General features: G+C 41.9%; 1 protein-coding gene across 1 annotated transcript in view; it reads right to left on the bottom strand.

Annotated features, from left to right (window-relative positions):
• Positions 1-222: 222 nt before the first annotated feature.
• FAM160A1 (family with sequence similarity 160 member A1) overlaps positions 223-23,980 on the bottom strand; it is a 129,613-nt gene continuing 105,855 nt past the window's right edge. The window contains exons 6-12 of the mRNA XM_034770700.1: positions 19,503-19,670; positions 15,790-15,869; positions 13,906-14,093; positions 12,335-13,381; positions 6,670-6,848; positions 6,254-6,392; positions 223-2,091 (exon numbers count right to left, since the gene is read on the bottom strand). Coding sequence (XP_034626591.1) covers positions 1,841-2,091; positions 6,254-6,392; positions 6,670-6,848; positions 12,335-13,381; positions 13,906-14,093; positions 15,790-15,869; positions 19,503-19,670 — 2,052 coding nt within the window. The 3' untranslated portion in view covers positions 223-1,840. The remainder of the gene's footprint in view (positions 2,092-6,253; positions 6,393-6,669; positions 6,849-12,334; positions 13,382-13,905; positions 14,094-15,789; positions 15,870-19,502; positions 19,671-23,980) is intronic.

The raw sequence follows: 23,980 nt of genomic DNA, 5'->3' as shown, positions 1-23,980 counted from the left end.
GGTACCTCTCCCTGCTATGGATGATGGGTGCACTTTGCAAACCACCTATGGGTATATCTATACTGGAATAAAAGACCCGTGGCTGGCCTGGGGCAGCTGACTCAGGCTCGGGCTGTGGGACTAAAAAATGTTGTCTAGACATTCGGGCTCAAACGGGAGCCTGGACTCTGGTACCCCTCCACCCCCCCCACCCCCCCGAGCCAGAGCTTAACTTAAAGCCCAAACATCTACACAGCAACTTTGTAAGCCTGCAGCCCAAGCCTCGGCCAGCTGCAAGCGTTTAACTACTATGTAGACATACCCCCCTGTGACCAAGTTAATGGGACTTCAGCTCCTAAGTCACTTAGGTACTTTACAAAATTTTACCTGATCTTTCTTTTTATAGGCTTTTCATTTACATTCCTTAAGTGGAGATAACATGTTTGAAATTGGGGAAGTTATAAAATGGGGCTTTTCAGTATTGGGGAATTATAACCAGCAGCATAACAAAAACTGCTTTAATATCATTCTTACCTCCAGTTTCCAGAGCTTTTGGGTTGTTTTAGTTTCCTTGAAGTAGAAAGGGGAAGCATTAAGGCTTTCATGAACTGAGCCCCCATTCACATAGAGCAAAGTATAGCACTGGAAGCACAATTATGCCACTAAGAGTAAGACGAAATGCAGCGGTGATGCACCAATTCATCATGTTTGGGTTCTTCTAATGAACCTCATTACTCACAGAAGAGAATTTTCTTAAGCAGTTAGTCACTAGCAAACAGTTTTCAGTTATCCCTGTTACTTTTTCCTCTCCAACTACTGTACATTCCTCCCCATTACCCTGAAAGTGCAATATTAGGCAAAGCTAGCACATAACTTAAAAATAAATAACTAGTTTCTCTTTACATGTAGCCATTTTGTTTTTCCTTAACCAAAATGACATTTAAAAAAAATTAAAACCCCTTTTCAGAGGCAAGCTGTCCTTTTTCATAAAAAGCAGTACTTAACAGAGTCGCCCTTTTAACACTACTGAAAGATACTGAATACTTTTCTTCAGCTTATCAATAGAAGAACACAAACAAATTTCTTCTAACAAATTTGTAGACCTTGCATAGAAACATTTTGCTTTGTACTTTGTGCAAATCTTACTAAATAAGGCTTGCTTGAGATTTTAGGTAGCACTATAATAATTATCAAAGAACGCTGAGAAACTGCAAGGAAAATTCCAAGCAGTCTGCAGTCTACATCCACTTATACATTTCATTTGACTTCAAAAGATCAACAGCTGAGAGCTGCAGATTTGTATGCAACATAAGGCAATACGGTATGTGTTGGGTACAGCACCTGCTTTCAGCTAGTCATGCACTTAGAACACGAGACCACTTGGATTCACAACCCCAGCCATTGGTAAAGGGGATTTCAGAGGTGGGACTGTAGACTCCCCTTTTAAAAATAAAGCAAACAACACCCTCCCTCCCCCCAAAATCTTGGCCTTTAACACAGAAGGCTTATTTGACCAATTTTGTGCAGTTTTCATATATATTTACATATCAGATATTTCTCCCACTGGGCAACCCACTTTTCTAGACCAGAATTGAAAACTGGAGCATTGAGGTAAAGGAAGTTGTGTAGATGCACAACGGAAGAGGCGTACACATTTGAAATAACAGAGCCCCTCAGGAATATATCATATTAGTATGTTGCACAGTTGGAAGTCATAAGGCCTAATATAAAGGTAACATGGAATGAGATTTTTTTTTTCCCAGATCAAGTATTGTCAGGAAGTATCAAAGTAGAACTTTCTTTTGTAAGCAGCTTTGCATTTAAAAATCTAATTCTATTAGGAAAAAAAATCTTAATGACACTAGTAATAATCGTCAACATCACCCGGTATTTTGTAACCCAGGATGGAATGTTCCTGTGCAAGAGCTGCTAGCTCCTTCAGAAACTCTGGGAAAAGGGCAGCTGCAAGCACGGCATTCCTCACAGGCAAGGGAATGCCAGGAAGAGCCGTTACTCTCTTTGCTCTGTGTCCCAAGAAAGGCTGGAGCAGGGTTTGGGAAGCTTCAGAAAGATTTTTTCCTTTCCCTGTGCTGCTGCTGTGCTGGATGTTCTCTAAATCCAGGAAGAAAAAAAGAATCAGTTTTGACCAGTAAACAAACCTAATTTAAACTGCAAGCTACAGTACTGTGGAATGCATGCTAGAGAATGCATTCACTCCACATCTGGTATCTAATGCAATATTTTTTACACACCGTGTGACCCAAAAGAGAATTATCAAGGCTCAGATAGGCATGTGGGGTTATTCCCCTCCCCCACTCCCCATGTGCTCCTTTTTTTCTTTAGCAACCTGGTTACTGCCAGTGGGAAGAAACAACATGTATGTGAAGGCAGAGTAATGGAAAGGAACATATATGAAGGTACCGTTAAAAAGGGAAATCAGAGTTATTTGCACTTTATGGGTGGAAAACACTTTCCCAAAGTATAATTTAAAATAATACAGCCTTGCACTAGTCTACTCTCCTGCTTACCTGGCATTAGTATTTATTTTTGTTTTGGACAGACAAGTAAAATATGTTTCCCCATCATCACCCTGGAAAGGCAGCTGAGTGGATTTTGGCCCTGGGCAGGTAAATTTTCATGACAACTCTGCAAAGCTCAAACCCATTATTTAAGAAATACTATTTGAGGTTTCAGTTTTTTCTGCAGCTGTGACCCTCTCTGAGCTTTCTCCATGGAGGCTACCATCTTCCTGTGAACAGGCAGGAAATAAATTTTAAAAATAAATGAGACCACCACACATTCTCCATTATCTAGACACCTATATAGTCTGCTCTCACAGAGCTTGTTCCAGGATTGGGAACAAGATTAGTCTCTTATTCAAAGTAATACAAAATTTTAAAATGTAGTAAGCTAAAAAGGCAGCAGCACTTAAATTTCAACCCCAGTTGGAACTACATTTTAATTAAGTGACATTCAATGAAATGGAAAGGCCACAAACTCAAAATGTGTAAGAATTACTTTATTTGTTACACGATAAATAATTAGCCTGTGGAATTCTTGCCTCAAAAAGTTATTGAGGTTAAGAGCTTAATAGGATTCAAAATGTAATTGGTCATTTGTATGACCACTAAGAATGTCCACTGTTATATTAGACAGAATTTAAAAAAAGTAAGGATTAAACCTACATGCTACAGGGCATAAACTAACCACTGCATGATATGGTTAGGAGGAAACTTCCCTTAAAGTATGGGCAGGTTATTCTATAGTTTTCCACTATTTAGGTTATATGCACCTTCCTCTGAAGGATCTGGTGCCAGCCAACTACTGTTAGAGACAGGATATGGGATTAGATGGGCCACTAGTCTGATGCACCATGGCAGTTCCTCTGTTCCATATTTCTCCATCCTTGTTTCCCCTTCCTCAGTTTATGGACGTTAGTGTATATCCTTCCGATACTTGGATAAAATTTTCATCTCTTAGCAATAATTTGGTAAAGCTATACTTTTTCTAGTTCTAGTTAATCATAACTCTCGCCCTCCAGACTCTTTAGTCACTTGTGTTGTTCTCTGGGTTTCTCGGGAACCAGAATTTCTGTTCTGCAGGAAATCCTAACATTTTTGAAAAACAAAAAGCAAGCATTTTGAAATTGCCTGCAAAATAAAAATTCAAAAAAAGTAGTCTTAATAGCCATCAAAATGTTTTGTTTTGACTTTTATATTATATTAAAACATGAATTATCTTTTATATACATATTAAATATATTTAATATTTAAATATAATTAAAAGCAAAAAGCCTAAACATTTGATTTTTTTCCTATTGAATAATTTCATCCAAATAGACCCATTTCTGCAAAATATTTCAATGAAACTGTATTTTTCAATGGAAATCTGTTCTGTCAAATTTTTCATCCAGTTCTGCTCTCAATTTCCATTTTTCTGGAATTTAGGTGCACAGAACTGTACACAGTATAGAATCTTACAGCATAGAGACTGAAAAGGTCTAATATTCTAGATGTGTTTTTTTTTTTACCAGGGACACAGGTAGAGTGTGTGTCACTTATCTGGTTAATAACCTGATGCCTCTACATATGCAATCTCAAATCAAATAGACTTTTCACTTCACCATATACTATTTCAGTATAAGCAGAGATGTAAATTTTCTGTCATTCCTAGAACTCTTACAGCATTATTGCGATCCAAATATATCTCCTCTCTTGAACACTTATGTTTTGAATTAGTTTTCACCAATGGGATCAGTTTGTTTTTCAATTTTAAATCCTGTAGGAGGTCAACTATATTCAGTAATGCAGGAAGAATCAGGAAAGATTGTGTTTGCAGTTATACATCACTTTCACTTTTCAACTTTAAAAGGGAATCTAGGAGAAAGTTTTGTTCCCTAATACTGAATTTTCATTTTAGCTTCCTGCAATAATCTCAAAGTCCAACCATATTTTATTTGCCAATACTGTCGCAGTTTCAACTTTACATTTCTTAATCAATATAATGATGTGGTGTGTTGGTGGACTAGGGAGGCAACTTGCCCTAAGAATTACTGTTCGATTGCTGGCATCGCTAGGATGGCTGAGAGCCAAAACTGCCGATAGTTTAGTCTCTAAGCATTAGGCAAGAGGCTCATTCTTTACAGGGGCTGCCACAGGGCAAGAGAAAATGTTACAGGCCCGTGACTGAGCAGCCTCTGCTTCAGGTTCCAGGATAATGACCCCAATGAAGGGACTCGGCAAACATTGAAGCCCACAAATATGCTGATGTAAAACAGGAAAATATAAATAAATGCCAAAATCAGAGACTGTTTTATGAAGCAGTTTCACTGGGTCTGAATAGCTACATCAGAGAGCTTTGAAGCATAACACTTATAAGAGGGATGAAGTTATGTTAGGAATGCATTATACAAAGATCTTATTGACAGTACCTTAAAAAAAAATGGTAAGGCTCTCATCTACTGTTCTTGGAACCTGGCTTCTAAACCCCACTGGTCTCTGTGATAAACATCTCATTTACAGCATGCATCTTCCACAGACCAATGCTTCAAGAAGTAGCCTGAGAGAGGCTATGATTCTGCAGAGTATGCATACTGGGAATGGTAGAAGCTGACACCATGCTGATTAGAATTGAGGAAAATTATTAAGTCCCTCAGAAAAAAGCAATTAAATAAGCATTTTTAAAACGTCTCCCTTGCTTCCTACACACCAATGAAAAGCCAAACAAAAAATCTGGTGTAGGGACAGTGGGATACTCATTCCAAATGATTGATGATAATGATTCAATAAATAGAATCTCTTGAACCCCGTTCTGTTGCCAACTAGTGCCATGCTATCTCTATGGTTACTATTCTCAGCAGAGCCTATGCATTCCCATCATATGTGAAAGCAAGGTTTTAATGGAAGCTTGGAGCCTAGTGCTGACTACTCAGCAGCAATTCTAGAACCTGGCATCTGAAGTTCTGAACTCTGACTACAATGTGAGGCCCTGACCCCATCAGCTGCTGGAGGAATTTTATCATTTAGAAAAGAGAATTCTACATTTTAAATTTATTATTTGACACTGTACGAAACATTAATGATTGACAGCCCATTGAAAATAGGTGTAGCACACAGCATGCCTGAGAAGCAGCAGATGCTAGAAAAGTCAGCTGGAGTGGGAACGCTGTGCCCTGGGGTGGCACCAACTCACCCCCCACCTTTGATGTGACCCTCCTAGTACTTCATTTCATTTTCAACTTATTTCCATTTAAAAGGGCATAATCAAAAATTTCTGGCTCATATTTATCTTCCTTAAAGATATTCTAGTCCAGCCTATAAGGTTTTATCTACTAGAATTCCACAATGAATTTATTTCTGCAACTGCTCTCTCCAAGAATTACCAAAAAAGAGTGGATGCACTGCTCAATATGAGACTAAACATAAAATGAGGTAGTGCACACGTACAACCCCTCCCAATAAACCACGTACTCGGCCAGTATGACAGCAAGTCATGCTAAGACCTTATTCTGTTACTCTTTCAGAAATAAGTTTTCATGTGCTAAAATAAAACACTAAGAATTTCCAGATGGGAGACAATTTCAAGGTGCATCCACATATTGTGGCCTAAAAACTTAGGATTGTCCCTTTAAAGTTACAGAGATATAGAAATACCTTTGGCTGGTGATATGCATAATACCCTCCTCCTGTTTTTATCTTTCTGTGGGAAATAGGGCAGATAACCAGCAAGTCAGTGTTTTAGATCATATACCACTGTGAAAGTGGTTGATATTTACCTTTGGTTAGTAACTCTGGAGCCACATCAGACATGTCCGCTCGGAAAAGCAAGTACTGCTGGGCCTGTATAAGAAGACCTGAAAAATCTTTTTGGATGGATGCAAACTGCTCTATTTTATTTTTCACAGATGCCAGCACCTGCCAAAATAAGAATGGTAAATTTTTAATACTATCCTTGCAATTATGGCCTGAAACTTCAGTCTCTCTCTTTCCAAATTAGAGAGAGTTACAATTCCAGTTGGGTAGTTAATTTCCAGCTCCTTGCACTGGCACAGTTAAAACAAACTAAACAGAGAGGTCCTCAAACAGGTAGGGGAAAGCAAATGCACAGCAACAAACTGAAAAACAGGTAAACAAGGCACTAGAATTATTGGCAAAACTTGCAGTGAGCATGAAATAAGCATTGATGAAGTACCTGATATAATGACCGTACGCTAGGCTGCAATACAATGTTGGTATTGAGCAGAAAAGAACGAAGAAGCGGTTGTGGGTAACTGGCCAGCTGAGTAATAATCCCAATGAGCAGCAAGTTAACATGCAAGGAATTCTCCAACATATTCTCCAGCTTTGACAGCACTACGCTGATAAATGGCCCTACAGGAAAAACAAAATCCTAAAATCAGGGGAATAAGCATTTGAAAAGGAATTTAAATCTCCATATCTGACTAAATCAGACTTCCCACATGCCAATTAAAAGCCAACAGGAAAAAAAGGTCTGAACAGAGAGGATGCAGCTTTGAATATATTTAATCTCGTTAACTCTATCATGAGCAGGGACACTGACTGGTTAGCCAGTCAGTTGACATTCAAAGTATATTAAGCATGCATAAGTATTCTACCTCATATGTGCCAATAAAGATTTAATCCAGCATGTTATGTTCTATGGATCTACTCCCATTGAAGTTACTCGGAGTCCTGCCAAAGATTTCAGATGAAGCAGGGTCAGGCTACTTATTACGATTTTATAAAGACAGTCACGATTTTGGGGTTTTTTTCTTATATATGCACCTATTACCTGTCCCAATTTTTCACACTTGCTATCTGGTCATCTTACCGTTCTAGCTTAATTCTACAGAAGGACTAGACAGAGTAAATTATGGGTAGGTTTCTCACATTATCATAATACATAGTGATATTTTAGTGGGACTATGAAAATGCTGTTTCAAAACATAAAAAACCAACCCTGGACTAATTTGTATAACAACACAAACATTTTCTACACCGCAAAAATTCACACAAAGTGGGGAAGCCATAAAAATAGGCTATTGGTAGATGCAGGCTTTATCAGATTAATGTCACTTCTAAATAATAGTGTTGGTTTTTGTACACATTTTACAGTATAGCCACTAAAATACAGAACTATTTACAATCAAAGTACATATCCGTCATCGTAAGCCTGGCAAAGACTTTGCCAATATGAACATGAGTTAAGCAAATGAAAATGGATTCGTACATACTGCTAGCTGATAAAGCAGGTATGTAGCTGGAGACAGTAAAGAGACCAACAGAAAACAATCTATAAAAGTTACTTAAATATAAGGTTCAGCCCTGATCCAATTCTGGTTCCTCTGCACAACTCCCACAGTGTGAGAATACTGGAAAGCCAGCAAACTCTCTCCACATAGGGATCCTTGACATGGGGGAATCCCTGGGTGGCACAAAGCATAGCCAACTTCTATGCTACCTCCTGTGAAACCTGCCATAGGAGGCATGCCTGGGGGAAAGAACGTAACTGGGGTAACCACTCCAGCAAACTCCTGCTGGCAAGCCATCCCCTTCAATGTCCTGGATAGCTAGGTCCAGTTTACAGCAGCTGTGTGGGGCTGTTCTAAACTATGCTGGAGGCCAAAAGGAATCCCTGGGCAGCCCAACCATCAAGGAACCAAACCACAAATAACTACTTTGCAGCTCCACCCATCAGGCACAGGGCATGGCTGAGGATCAAAGCCCATTTTGTTTTAGAACTACTGCTACTATGGATGCACAGTATGGCTGGGTCTACACTAGCTCTCTTCTAAAACATGTCCCACTACTGATATTGGTACAGTCCCACTGAGGAGAGCACAAGTGGAAGTACTAGTGTAGACAAGGGTGCAGGTGACTATTGGCTTTTAACTATCATGTCACCCAACTCTAATTCACATGACAGTGGTTAAGGGACAGAGTAGCCACCTCCCCAGGTCTGGCCAATTAGTTGACCAGCAACAGTCGCAATAAGAAGTTGCAGCCCTGGCAGAAGGGAGTGGCTGCAAGAGAGGCTAAAGACTATTCTGTGTCAGCAGCAAACTGGCAGGAAGCTGCCCAAGGAGCTAGACCACAAATTCCGTGAAGACTGGGATGAGACTGCTGGGGAAACCCCACAGCCTGGATGTGCTTCCCTAGGGTGCTGCTACAAAGCCTGGGAGGACTATGACATAAGGATTTGAGGACAGTGGGATCTGAGCTGCAATGTCTCTACTACCATTGGTGCCAACTTTCTCGGGCGCTGGTGGGTGCTCGTGCCTCCCCCGTCCCTAACCCCGCCCTGACTCTCCTTTCCCCACCCCGACTCCACCCTTTCCCTGCCCCACCCACACTCCAACCCCTTCCCCAAAGTCTCCGCCCCCTCCCTGCCCCTACTGGATCCCTTCCCCAAATCACTGTCCCAGTCCCGCCTCTTCCCCCAGTGCGCCACATTCCCCCTCCTGCCATGCAAAACAGCTGTTTCGTGGCACAAGCACTGGAAGGGACGGGGGAGAAGCAGGACGTGGCAGCGCTCTTGCAGAGGAGGTGGAGGTGAGCGGAGCAGGTGCTGGGGTTCACACCTCAGCAAAAGGCCAGTGTACTTCTACGCAGCTCAAGGACAAGCGAGAAGGCTGAGCCACTTCACAGCTGGTTAAAACACCAGTGACTAATTTGGATCCTGTCTACATTTGCAATACCACCAATGGAGGTGTCTTGCAATATTTTGCTGAGATACATAAAGAGCCTTCACCCAACGTTGCCTGCCTAGGATACATAAAAAGCCCTCATCCAGCACTGCGTGCACTATCTGATCATCCTGCCCCTTCCTCCTCTTATGGTGACATTCTCAATGTACTGCTGGGACACTCCCCTCCCGACCACCCCCTTGACCCCGTGCAATGAAGGCAGCTGTGTAAGAGGTTCCAAAAGAAGGTGTATCGAGGCTAACAATTCCAAGTCAGCCTTGGGATCTGAGCAGCAAAGGCTGAAGCCAGGCACTTACAGCAACAACTGAGAACCACCTCATAAGACTTGACCAGAATACATAGGTGGTCTCTGTCATCTGAACAAATCAGGAAAAATAAAAGGCCCTCCAGAACCATACTAGAGCAACAATCAGAGCAGCTCAGCAGGTAGTTATAAGCTTCAAAAGGAGCAACACAAACTAATTAGAAGAATTTTTTTAATTTTACACCTGGTCCAATGCATGTGCCTGGAGATATGGGGGACCTACCCATAATAAAAGTTTATTTGCCACATATTTCTATTACTGACATTTCCTGGTTTGGGGGGCATGGAGGTAGGTAGGTTTGTGTTTAATGATCTTATACTGCAAATAAATGCTAAAGGAACAGCCACCATTTTCTAAACTAAGGATCCAGCATCAGTGCCACATCCACATAATAGCGTCTTTATTTAGGTACAAGTCATATAGTGGAGCAGCATGCCTACACACTGGTGGGATTTTACTGGTGGTGGGAGACTTGGTTTGGACATTTAATTCTGTAGAACAAAGCTCCTTCCTCTAATAGTGCCCATAACACTAAGTTGACACCCTCAAATTAGAGCCTTAGACCAATACATAATGTAATACTGGATCCAAATTATATGCAAAACACTTTTTCTGTATAGTAACACAGAGATGGCTGAAATGTCATTTGTTTGAGTGATAGCATAACCCCCATTGCAAAGTCAACTTTGCCAATGTCTTCCCCACTCATCACCAGCTAGAAAACCATTTGAAATAGAGTGAAGAGACAAAGAGAGAAACGTGGCTTGGGAAGGGTAGTAGCAAAGCGTTGTTTGAAAGGAAGTGAAAGGGGAGAAGAGGACTTGACACAGACAGAAAGGGATGTTGCCAAAGTATCCGAACTATGTTTGACAGGGAATGACAGGAGACTGACAGAGCCGGATGTGACCTAGGGACATGAGGGGAGCTTTTGAGTGCCCGGTACAGCGAACTCATCACAGCAATAGTGGCAAATGCACTTGAAAACCAAGTTGCCTTCCTCAAATACTTAAAGACTGAACACCAGGCCTGCTGGCCACATTTCAAAGGCTGCATTTCAATGACTAAAAGATTAATGTATCCCCTGAGTTATTTAAAGTCAGCCCTTACAGACTTTGCTGTGGGTAAGCACGCCTGAATACATTGTGTCCTCCCAATGATTAGATATAATTCTGTGGCCAAATTTCACTGGATGCCTGGCACAAGAGAAAAACATAACAGTGAGGGTGCCATTGGCATTTGAAAAGCAAGATGCCTAGACCTGCTTGCAAAGAGGTGCATGCAGAAATGACAATAACGCTGCCACCTGGTGGCAGAGCAGTCTATCACTTTTCTGTTGTGTTGCATATGCTGCTGTATAGGTAGCAAAGCAGTTGCAGAAATGGGACATTTTAAGTGCACTTATTGTATTAGGTCAGATAGTCCAACCACTCACAATGGCAGGATTGTTCCCTGGAATGATGTGGTTAGGACAGCTGTTTGGTGCTGTCTTGTTCTAAATTTTTATAATAAACTAAACAAATATGAAGGTCAAAAACTTCAGCCCAAGAACAGCACCACACACTTTAATGGCATAGTTACATTGTATCAAAGTAAATATTAATTTAAAAGTACCATAATAAGTTACTGTTATTCATGTTTCCCCTCTGTCCTTCATATTGGTTAACACCTCTCTCCTGTGCTGATTGACTGTTGTTCCAACCTCTCCTGCCATCTTTCTCACGGCCACCAATGCCCTCTCCTTTCCTGTCTATTTCAGTGTCGCTAATCTCCTTCTACCATGACCCCATTAAAAGGGTTTTTAAAACAAACCAGTAATCATGGAATTACCTAATGTTCACTGCAATCATATTATTCACTCTGCTTGTGCACGTTCCACCCCTTTCCCCAATCTGTTTCCTGTCTTATCTATTTAGATTGTAAGCTCCTCAGTTCAGGGACTGTCTCTGATTCGATATTTGTACACTGCCGGTTAGAATGGGATCCTGTTCTTGGTTGGCTCTGATAAACCGTAATAAACATGGTAAACAGGGCCGGCTCCAGGCACCAGCAAACCAAGCAGGTGCTTAGGGCGGCACATTTTCAGGGGCGGCATTCCAGCCAGCCTCTTTTTTTGGGGGCGCTTGGGCGGCGAAAGCCGAGAGCCAGCCCTGGCAGCAGCAGCGCATCCTGCACCAGGGGCGCCCTGGGGCCACTGTGGTTTGTGTCTGGGAGCAGCAACCGCACCTTATGGCTGGGCGGGCTCTGAGCGTGGGACACTCGGGATGGGGGCCACCCCTCAGGGCGCACAGAGGCGCCTGCAAGTGCTTCAGGGCGGCTGCCCCCCAGCGCTGCAGCTGGGGCTGGGCAAAGTGGCCAGAGCTGCCCAGGGACTGCGGCAGGGTGGCCAGGAGCAGCAGCAGCAGCGGGGCCATAGAGGGCGGGGTGCTCCGTGCGAGGCCCGCGTCCTGCTCTCCGGGGCTCCGGTCCCTCTGGGGCTGCCCTGCCCCGGCTCCTCAGCCCCCTGCCAGGACGGTCCCCCGGCTCTGTCCTCCCCGGTCCCCGATGGCCTTGGAGGCAGGAGCCCCGGCTGGAGGGACCCTGGGCTGAGGCGCAGCCCAGGAGCCCGGCTGCTTACCCCGACCCTGCCAGCGCTTGACCGGCTGGAGACGGGGGGTGGGAGCGGGCGGAGTCAGCACTGGTGAGGGGAGAGCCCAGAGTCGGGGCGGCAGAGAGTGTGGGTGGGGGGAGAACCCATGGCTGGGGTGGGGGGCAGCTAAAATTTTTTTTGCTTGGGGCGGCAAAAAACCTAGAGACAGCCCTGATGGTAAAAACACCAAAAATAATTTAATTAATGAGGAAATTCCACCTGTAAATGCAGCATTCTGGCTCCTTGCAGGATGGTTGGAAAACGTATCCTCCTTTGGCCCAAATGGAGACAGTGTACTTTCTGTAGAGGGAGTTTCCACTGAAAAATTTTCAAAGTCCTCCTCCTCTTCTACGGGAGATACAGGATCAGGTGTCAGCAATTTCTGCTCCTCCATGCCTGTTGTGTTAGAATCCAGTTCTTCAATAATTTTTTCATATTGTGCAATGAATTCTTCACTATCTGGGCTCAGCAGCCTCACATTTGAGTTTTGATCTGCTTCTGGAGGAGAGAGTTTCAGCTCTAAGTCTGGTTGTGGGTCTGTTTCAACAGCTTTCTGGTTTATTTGTTCCTTTGTATCCTGAGGCAAACCAGAATTTTTCCTATTGTGTTCCTTTAAATCTGTGTCTGGATGCGAGTTTTTCAAAGACCTCTTAATGGGCTGGCTTTGAATTGTGTTTTGAGACTCAGTTGCTGTACTTAAAGTTTCTGAAACCTCCTTGGAATTGTCATCATCCTGAGCATCCTTTTGGGCACATAACCTGTAAACCATGACATCATCCTGAAAATCTGATTCTTCTATGTAAGACCCTTTGACAAGCATGATTGCATTCTTCTTCATCTCTTGAATGTGCTTTGGTGGCTCTGCAGGCAGTTGTCTCTCTACAGTCCCTAGATCATCATAAGGCTGGGGTGAGCTCACATCAGACCCAGGAGAAATCCCTGTGTCGTAGCTGTCATCCCATTCCAACTCCAACTGTATCTTCTCTCCCAGTGGAGTAATTTGAGAGGAACTGCCGTTACTGGAAGTTCGCTGCTGGAGTTGGAACATAGGATGCTCCACATTTTTACTGTTCTCCTCTGCCAGCGTTTGGATAAAGGTGTCTGGGTCAGGGTCTTCCCCATTGTATGGGGCAGACCAAACCCGGCAGTCTTTCATGCAGTGGAGAATGATGGCTTCAGCTTCCCACAGGTACTGCAGGTAACTGATGTCCACAGCTCTTCCGTATTTCACAATGCACATGGATTCGCAATAGCCTATGCAAGAACCTGAGATAAAACAAGAGTATTCACAATATGATAAAAAAATCAAACTGAAGTCCCTACAGTAATGCAAGGCAGTTGCTAAGAAGGGCAGGAAGATACTTTTGCCTCAAGCACCCAAAGGGGATGGGTAACCAAGGCACAGAAGTTAAGAGATTTGCTTGTGGCTGCTCATGGCTGTGTCTAAAATCCGGAGTCAGCATTAGAATTCAGGAATTCTGAGAGACCAGCCTGGAGCCCAATCCATCAGACCACACTGCCCCTCCAGTAGCATAAGATGTAGCCACATCTTCACACGTTTTTGTGACTGTACATCCAACGTGGATATTCTTTCAAATACAGATTTGATAGAGCTCCCATGTGGGAGTGATTAAATGCCGGCCCTCTCCAATCCAGACTAATTACATATTGTTTGTGAAATATTAATGGTTAATATCAAATATGTGAATTTACTATGTTCACTTTCCCACCCTATGCTGAGGATATTCCAAACCAAACCCTTCACAGCACAGTGCACACCCAATGTTTACCTGCACCGGGTGTGGCCTTTGTCCATAAAATGTAATCTTTTGCTTGGTTTTCAACAGTCAGCGTAATCCCAGTAGAGCAGCAGACAGGGGTCAAAGCAAGCAGTTTAGCAGCAGATACTGAATAACAGTCTCTTTCCCTCACAGCCCATCTTTGACTCAACATCATGTGATTACATGGGATCAGATATCTGAAACAACAAAGCCAATCATTACACACCCACAACAACATTCCTTGTATTTTAAGGAGAGTAGCTGTGTGGAAAATTCTCCTCTCACCTTCCCCTTTGCTCAAATTAAAAAACACAATCTGCCAAATTACAGTCATCTCCTTAAGAACATCAAACATGTCAGCTTTCTGGGATAGGTCTGGAGTCTGATGAACTACACTGGGCTCCAGTCTAGAGGAGGAAATGCCTGTGGGGGTAGTTACAGGAAACCACTAGACCAGGATTGTGTCAGAGCATTGTCCTAAATGTGGGCAGGGAGGGGCAGTGGAATAGGATGGGCACAGTTTGTCTGGCTCTATTCAGGGTGAGTTAGCGAGGAAGGGTTGGAGAGCCCAGTCCACAGAAAGCCAGCACATAAATACAAGTTGAGACAGTGCATGTCTCTAACTTGGTAATATTGTTGGGAAGAATCAACATATAAAGCTCTTGGGCAGAGGAGGGATTATGGAAGGACGAGGAGCAGACATAGCACATACTTGCATTCTGTTTCTTAGAGTGATTTAGGGGTTAACTAGATTGGTGTTTTGTCATTTAAAGTAAATCAGTGTTTAATAACAAGCGACTCCCCAAATAAATAACACAATACAAAAATAAATGTAGCACTCACCTCTGTTAAAGTCAGTGGAGGAATCCTACCAACTCTGAGTTTCCCACAGTTATATAATGATCTGGTTTAGTCCCTACTAACGTACCCACATACGCTAGCAAGGACTGGATGAGATCCCAGTGTAATTTGTAGTGGAGGGAGGGGAAAGAGACACTGAGAGACAGCTAGCACCCCTGGATTTCCCATTGAGTTACTGATTAGGTCACTGTTAATACATCTAAGATTAATTACCAGTGACCTGATTTGATCCAATCTAATCTAACTCTAACAGACATGCCAGCCACACTTATTAAAATAACAACATAAAAAGAATAAAGAAAAGCAGCTAGAAAAATTTTTAAAAAATGTAAACTGAGGGTTCTTGATATAACTCAAGAAATGCTCAGTTAAAAGCAGAAATCAACTAATCCAGGACATTGCACAATTAAAGCAGCATGTCCTTCTACCCTGGGTACAACAGGTTAGGAATTTATTTGAGAAATTCCTGGGCAAGGGGGAGTAAAAAGGTTTGGAAGCTGCAGAAAAGTAAATACACCTCTACCTCGATATAACGCTGTCCTCGGGAGCCAAAAAATCTTACCGCGATTATATTGAACTTGCTTTGATCCGCCAGAGTGTGCAGCCCCGCCCCCCTGGAGCACTGCTTTACCAAGTTATATCCAAATTCATGTCATCTCGGGTCACGTTATATCGAGGTGGCGGTGTATAGCCCTGCTAATATAATTCATGAGAGAAAATGTTCAGAACTGAAAAAAATATTACAAATTTAGAACCAGGGAACCTTTAGAGGTGGTAAATAATCCATGGATTCTGTTCCTTCACTTTTCTACAAATAAATTACAACAAAAGAATATGTGAAAAGTAGTGTCTCTCATTGTGCCTGGGTACGATAGGATATATAAACTGTGCCTCTCTTGGTTTGGTATATTTGTGTCAAAAACAAGTGTTTTATCTCTGTATTTGTTTGCTTGTTCCTTTTAAGAGCTCTAGCTTTACATCCAGAGACTTCCTACTGGAGAATTAGAATAGAAAAAGGAGTGTGGATTTTACCTTAAAACTAACTGTAACATCACATCTTCACAATGTAAGCCGATGAGTGTTCTGAACAATGCCAAAGATACCACACAGAGCTGGAAAATGATAAACACAGTCAGTTTTTGATCTGGCAATTGTAACTTTTGTCCCTCCCATGGGGTAAATTTAATTCTGCATTTTAGAAAGCACAGCCTGAATTTAGTGCTTTTGCAGAGACTGAAAGTATGCTTATTTCATTCTGTCAGCATCCTGGTAGGATTTTATTAGATGCTTGAAGTTATACATACACCAAAATATATTTTTATAAAATACACAAAACAGCAATTTGCTTTTAAGAAGCTGAATGAAGGAGAAAAGTTTGCAAGAACTGAAAAGTGAGAAACAGCACACCTTTTAAAGGAATTTTACTAATTTAGACAATTTAATTTAATTTGGTTTCAGCAATAAAGGGCTTCTGGCCAACTCAGTGGATAAAGTATTAGCTTTTATCTCTGACACACTTAGTTTGACCAGCTGAAGGCCTTTGCTGGAAAGAGTTCAGTTATCTCACAAACTAAGGGTATGTCTACACTAGAGCTGGAAGGTGTAAATTCCAGCTCAAGTAGACATACACGCACTAGTTCTGATCAAGCTGGTGTGCTAAAAATAAAAATGTAGTTGTGGCAGCATGAGGACTAGCTGCCTCAAGTATGATCCTATCCAAAATGCAAAGTATGTACTTGGGGTGGTTAGCTTGACCCGTCACTTGCGCCAGCGCAGGTACACTTCCAATTTTAGTGCAATACCTCAATCACAACTAGCACGGTATGTCTCCACCGAACCCTCTTTTGTGAAAGAAGCATGTTTCCTGGTAATGAATGACTGACACTATGTGTATAGGAGAGACTAAATTGTTTATCTATCCAGGACAAAAGTGTTGAGGTTGCTGGGCAGGGTGAAAGTTATTTGTGATGTTGCAGTACCTATCTTAATTTACACTAGACTGGAGAGAGATTGGGAACCTGAATTTCAAAATTACCTTCATTGGCATTAAATTACACATGTGCGCTTTAACCCTTCCAAAAACATTCACTGTCTTGGTGGAGAACTGCATGGGTGTCCTTAAGTTGGGCAGGTAGAAGAACATTAGTCCAAGGAAAGAGGACTGTGCCTAACTCTTGCTCAGAGCAATTAACAGACTCCTGCTGGAAATCCTTATCACATGTCCCATTTAAATGCCACCTGTACCTGAAGAAGAGCTCTGTGTAGCTCAAAAGCTTCTCTCTTTCACCAACAGAAGTTGGTCCAATAAAAGATAAGTACAAGGTGGGTTAGGTACTATCAGTAATATCAGAAGCCAATAGGAAGAGACTAGTCAACCACAACCTTGCGACTGTGTAGGGAGTTGGAGAAGGCAGCAGTGAGGAAATAGGTGAGGAGATGACAGGAACAGGGGAAAGTGGGGTTCTTCCCAGAGGTGGGTTGGTTGAAAGAAAATTGCAGGAGCCTTAGGAGGAGGTGAAGTCTTTGCAAAGGTAGAGAGAGGGATTAGTAGTTAGGGAGAGAGTTGGGGTGTTTTGGAGATAAAAGGAAGAGATTGGTGAAGAGCTATCCTTGTTTTCTTATTGTGATTTGTGGAGAGTTGTTCTAAGTGATTTAAGGGTTCAAAATAATGATTGCTAAAGAAAATCAAAGTGACTTCCTTCAATGTTATGGAAGGCACGTTATTTACACTAAATACCATGTTATCTATAGAGACCCATCTCTTGCATTCATAATATAGTTGTAAAGAAAAATCAGAAAGCAACATGCATTTGAATAAGCAGAGACAGTCTATTTATTTGTATTTCATTAAAGGAAAACAAGTATGTAAAATGTATTAGCAGGAAACGACGAGGATGGTGGTTTATATGTATGGATAGGTGGCCAAAAGAGCTTGTAAATTTAATCATGTCAATTATTAAGAAGTCTTTTCAGCAATAATAATTCATGCAGCTTTTGTTCTATGGAAGCCCACAGAAAATGCAATTCTAGCTTTTGCACTTAGCCAAGCTATACTGCAGAAAACTCATTCAGTATCACAGAACCATTCTGGCCAAGATCCTGAGTTGCTCACGACTGGAGAATTCTTTACAATACCCATTTCCTTTGCCCGTGGAACAGTAATTATGATTAGACAAGACAACATCTGCATTTTTTGCCTACAAAAGCTGTTTGAGTTTTCAAAGTTAATCCATCTCTGAAATGCAACAACAGCAACATATATCCATAGATGCATGTGCTCCCATTCCTAAACACACTTCTGGTCCAAGCTGCTGTCCCTAACACACAAATGTAATGCACACACTGATTCTCTGGCTTTGTCTGCACTTATACCATATGTTACTCTACAGTATATTAGAATCATAGAATCTCAGGATTGGAACGGACCTCAGGAGGTCATCTAGTCCAACCCCTGCTCAAAGCAGGACCAATCCCCAACTAAATCAACTATTATTAATTATATATTAATTATGATTATTATTAATCAACTAATATTCATCAACTAGTTACCTACAGTGATATTCTATGAATATTTTAACAATGGTCTGTCTAGGGTGACCAGACATCCTGATATTTAGGTGTTTGTCCCGCATCCTGATCGATCTTCGGTCGGGACTCTGCCTTTTTTTTTTTCCCTCCGCGGGCAGCACTCAGCTGTTCTCGGTTGGTTTTTTTCCCCCCCTCTTCTGAAAACCAGAGGCTGAAGGTATGCATAGCTAAGGGAGGGTGCATAATCTCCTCTGACTGCCCGCAGCACTCGGCTGTTCTCGGCTTTCCCTCCCTCCCTCCCCCCTGCTGGCAGCACTGGGCCACAATAGGGAATTGGGAGAGGGAGCTGTTTGTGTTGTTACACCGGCAGCACTCGGTTTTTGGGTTTTTTTGCTCTGCCGGTGACCCCCCCCCCCTTGTGTCCCAATATTTTCTTCCTGTCATCTGGTCACCCTAGGTCTGTCTGCAAAATTGTAGCATTAGCCTGCGATAAACTCTGTGTACTAAAGGTGCATGTGCTGCAGAGAAGAGGGAAATCGATTATTTAAATACACAGCCAAACAAACAAACAAAATTGTTCTTATAAACAAAGAAGCAGGCAACATTACTGGTAAACACACATGCAGGAAAGATTTATACTTGGTTCCTGAAGAACAAACTGGGCATATTGACAGTGCTCAACTCAGGTAATTTGGAAGCGAGGTGGGTATAATGATCTCATCGTTTTGGGGCTGGGTAGTTTCTTCTGTGAAAATTATTTGAAAATGCCTGTTACTTGGTGCACTCTGAGCTATTTCATATGGCCACCAAAATTGTTCTTCTTGAATATTTGTACAAATCTCAGAGATGAGTTATGTATGGCAGGAATAATTTAGCAGTATCCAGAGTAGGAATAACTCCACTAGAGGCAGGTAAATTACTCCAAACTTGCCTTCTATTTTGTGGCAAATGTTAGGCTCCTAGAAGCCCCCCAGAATCTCCTTCAACCACTCTACAGCTATCTTACACAATCCCAAACTGCTCATCACTATAGTGGCTAAGTGACAACAATTACAGCAAAACAACATTATGTTTAGATCACAAAGACAGGTACGAAAGGAAATTCACAGTTAAAGGTTAAACAGAGCCATAGTAAATACAGATATGATGAAGCTCCCACTAATTCTGTTAACCCAAATTCATCAAAAGCACACATGCTCCCCTCCTGCTTGCCTTACCTGAAATGGAGTGTTGATTCGGCTCGTGAGCGTATCTAGGATGTGCACATTCTCATGCTGGTGCAGCAGGATGAAACGCAAGAAAATCTGGAGTAGAGCTGGCTCTGAAACACTGCGCAAAAAGAGATCCAGGTATGCAGTTGTAGTCATTACCTCCTCCACAGTCACCTAAAAGCAAATATATGGTAAGTGCACATCTTACAAAGACCACCACTGTGCTTACATTATGCGTGGCTCCTGCAGTAACACTATATACACAATAAACTATAATAAGCATATTTTGTGCTTTTAAATATATGGAACAGAAAGCCTCTGTATTAAAAAAATAATCAAATATTTTGTGCTTATTTCAATGATGTGATTAGTTAAAGAAAGTGCCTCCCCCCCATCTGCTGAAATACAATGCTGGTTCCCAAATACCTTCAGACCCTCACCACCATCCCTCTACCACTGGGCTGGCTCCATTCTTCTGCCACTGTTCAGATTTGCATTCAGAGAATGGTAAAGCCATTTATTTGGTATTCAGATGAATATATTGAATACCAGCATATGCCACACCCCTAGAAATGAACAATAGTAAAGAGTAAATGAATGAACCAACAAAAAAGGATACAGGGGTCTTTTTAAAAAATGTCTCTCTCCACCAAGTTGTATTTTATCTTTACCTTTCCACTTCTTATTTTCCAACAGCACTTTAACACCCTACCCCAAATACATACACACACACACACACACACACACACACACACACACACACACACACACACACACACACACACACACACACACACGTAGATTGATGCACAAAGTTTCCTACCAGATTTCAGGCCCAAGTATTTGGTATTCATACGGCAAAATTGATATTGCATGTTACTTTGCTAACGCAGGATTTTTTTAAGCATATCTATTGACAATATATGCTGGCAAGGCACAAAGTATTCCAAAGGCTGCCTCTGCATCATGCACTGATGCTGCAAAGTCAGCTTTTTAAAAATAGCTACATATGAGCCTAATAAGCTTATGTGTACAAAGATAAACCCTTACATATAGGAATCGGTCTATAAGAAAAGGGGCATTAAACATCTTTTGTTTACCACTCTTAGCTGGATGAATGAAAAGACAGATTTTATTAAAAAAGAATCAGAGCTGTCACTTAAAAGCTAAGAGGATTTAGAAAGTACTCAGAAGGGCAGCATTTGCTTAACATGCTGTAAATATTAAAATGCCAGTTCCATTATGCTGCATGTTAGCTACACACACAGGAATGCCATGTTGCAGATTCCTTTTAAAGTACTTTTTAGGATCACCTGCAGAACAAATCTTATTTTCACTAGTGACAGAACATAGGAATATTGTTTACAGTCTTGTGAACTGTGTAGAAATGTGGAAGACTCCAAGTACTTCTAAATTTGGGGGTAGTTATTCACTCTCTTTTTGAAGCTTTATTCTGTTATTCATACAATGCCTCTCTGTTAATAGTTCAGATAGTAGTCCAAACTAACTCCCTTTTTCATTAGAAAAAAAAGCTACTGTACTTATGCAAGCTGGTCATTATAACCCTTCATCAAGAAAAAAAAAAATCACGAGTTCATCTTCTTGGTCTGTTACCATAAGCTCAGTCTGAAACAAACCTCAATCTCAAACAAAATGAAAAAGGAAGAGGAAATTCATGGCCACAGCCTTTTACTCTGCATCCCATTCTCACTGGCTCTGCAGACTCAATAAAACCAGCTACACATTAGTTGAATGTATTATTTATGAACTAGGAAAGTATGCTCAGCAATGATGAAGCAGAGATAAAGACATAGCTCATGCACCCAAGGATCCTACGCTCTAACATAGATGCTAGCAATACAGTTTATATGTGTATTACACACACACACACACGTTAGAAGATTGGGAAGTCAAGCACTCAATACTTAGAAAATGCCAAAATTAAGATTGCCTCGGCAGCCTTAATTCAGCCCCCTTGTGCTTATGCATTATGACACAGCCTTTGATTACATGATCACATAGTATTGGTGGAATATATGGGCCCAATTTGTTAACATAACCCAGTCACTGTCCAATATCACTGTTAAATAAGGTTCAGGGTTCAGTAGCCTGTACAGTACCATGGCAAACACACCATTAACAATCCTTTTAACATTTTCTTGAAGATACAAAAGAGAAGGAAAAACAGTTAAAGCATCTGAAATGTAAAGTAAGACTTTCACTTTTAACATCATCACTTGTTCCCTTCCCCTTTAGCTGGAGAGAGATTTTATAAAGAAAAATGTTGTTTGACAGTCCCTTAGACGGTAATAAAGATGCTAATAACAAACAGTCCTGTTGGGGAAAAAGAGTAGTTAGCTGAGTTGCTGCTGTTAAAGTCTGATCTCGTTTCATCCCAGGTGGTGACTGGGATTCAGTCTGGTAGAGGTGGCAATGTTATCTGGATCCCTCTCTCTCTGGCCTAGTGTGGTCAGGACATTTCTTATAATTAGGACAAAGGAGGACTGGGGTATCAGGAGATGGTAGGGGAGGCAGCCATCATGGTGAAATTTTCTTCAGTAGTTTGTCTGTTCCTATCTGTCCGCTCCCCTAAAGTCTCTTTCTTTAAGGACGCACAAAGAGAATGGTGGGTGGAATAGTCCATCTCCTTACCTCATTATTCTGTCCACCAATTACACACCAATTTTGGTTCATTAATTTCTGGTTCCACATCTGTGTTTTTACTAAGCATGATTTTAACATGGTCCTCGAATTATATCACTAGGCCTTTTTGTTTAGATGAATTCTGTTTTTCTCTTCCTTTCATAATTTTTCTCATCAGTCCATTTTATGAACTTTTACATACTTCTTTTTACAGCTGAGCTTACAATTAGGGCATATTTGTTGGCCCAGTTATTACAAGAGGGCCCCTGCACAGGATGGACCAGCTCTGAGGATAAATCAGGGCTGTGTAGTGAAGGAGGCTGTTGCCTATTGGATCCTTGCTTCATTTATTGCAGAAGTTGGAAGGTGTATAGTGAATGATGCAGGGGACTGCAGGAAGAGAAGGGAGGGTGTCATGGTTAAGGCAGTTGAATGCTTTCTTGGAGAACTCGATCCCTACGTTTTTTGAAAAGCAAACTGCAAAAATCTCAAATTCCATCATATTGACACCCATATGGTTCATCAGCAGTTTCTTCACCCAGCCAGTCCCAGAACTGCCCCCGCAACCTGACTACTCATCAGATACATCTCCCCACATCATACCCTGCCCCAATGGTTCACAGTTTCAGTGATCCACACAGCTCCCAGTCCCTTTGCCCAGTCAGTCCCAGCCTCCCAGTACCTCTCCCATGCCAGTCTACCCAATCCCAGGCTCCTTGTCCCAATCTACTCACCTCTTCCCCCACTCTCCAAGATCTGGTTCTTGTCCCCTCTGCATCTGAATGAGGCACCTTCCTCCCACCAGCTGCAGGGGAGCATTGAGGGCACAGGAGAGTCTCCCTGCTCTGAGCTGAGGTGCCTGGATATAGCACAGCAAGCAGCAGCCCAGAGCTGCAAATTTCTGGGAACCCTGTGCAGTCCAGGGCTGGAGCATGCCCAGTGTGTGCAGAATCTTCAGGGAATCTAGCTGTGAAGATCTAGTAAGTCTCTACTAACCATAACATGTAACATGGGCCTTAAGTGAGGATTGGGTGGGATTCTACAAAGAAAAAATTAAAATGCACAGTACAGTGCTGAAACAGTATTTGTAGGACATACTAAATATCATGGAACCAGTGATCTTTCAACCCTTCTCTGTCATTTTTTGAGAACTGACCTGAGACTAAAGAGTTTGATGAACTGTGACAGGGATGGAAGGAAGCGGTTTGGAAGAGTGAGAGTAAAAAACACAAACACAGGACAAAAAGTGTCGTGGAGTTTGGTGGAAGGGAGAAAGTGGAAGAGGAAGTGCAAAAGGGCTTGTCACCATTATAGATATTGTATGTGGGCCAGTTAAAAGGCTCGTTACTCATTGTGCTACGATTGGCATGTAATGCAGCCATCTGAAATCTCTGGGCCTGATTCTTGCTTAAACAGATGTAAATCTGCAGTAACTCACCTTCATTTTACATTAGCTCCCTCCTCTCACAATGGTTTTGTGAAAATAAATGCATTGTTTATGAAGAACCCAGACTGTGGTGATGTGCATCACAGAAAAGCTCCTGAGTAAGTTAACAGTTCTATGTTCAGAGCAGGATTTAAATTAAATAAGGCCTGGGACCACGTGTTGAACAAGGAGAAAAAATATTGCACAGCTTGCTCATTAAGTGAGCAATAGCCATCTCGTGTACTGAATGAGGCTGAGATCCTGTCAAAAAATAGTATGTGCTCATGTAATTAAAGACTGTACTATAATGCATATGCACCGGGGGATGAATTAAGTTTGCACAGGCAACTCCTATGAATTTTGGCATTTCTTTACTTTTCAGTACTCTCATTCAGTACACGAGATGGCTATTGCT

Source organism: Trachemys scripta, chromosome 5 (genome assembly GCF_013100865.1).
Source record: "Trachemys scripta elegans isolate TJP31775 chromosome 5, CAS_Tse_1.0, whole genome shotgun sequence".
Lineage (NCBI taxonomy): Eukaryota > Metazoa > Chordata > Testudines > Emydidae > Trachemys > Trachemys scripta.
The sequence above is the reverse complement of the archived record's forward strand: the minus strand, read 5'-3'. Positions and strand labels throughout refer to the sequence as shown.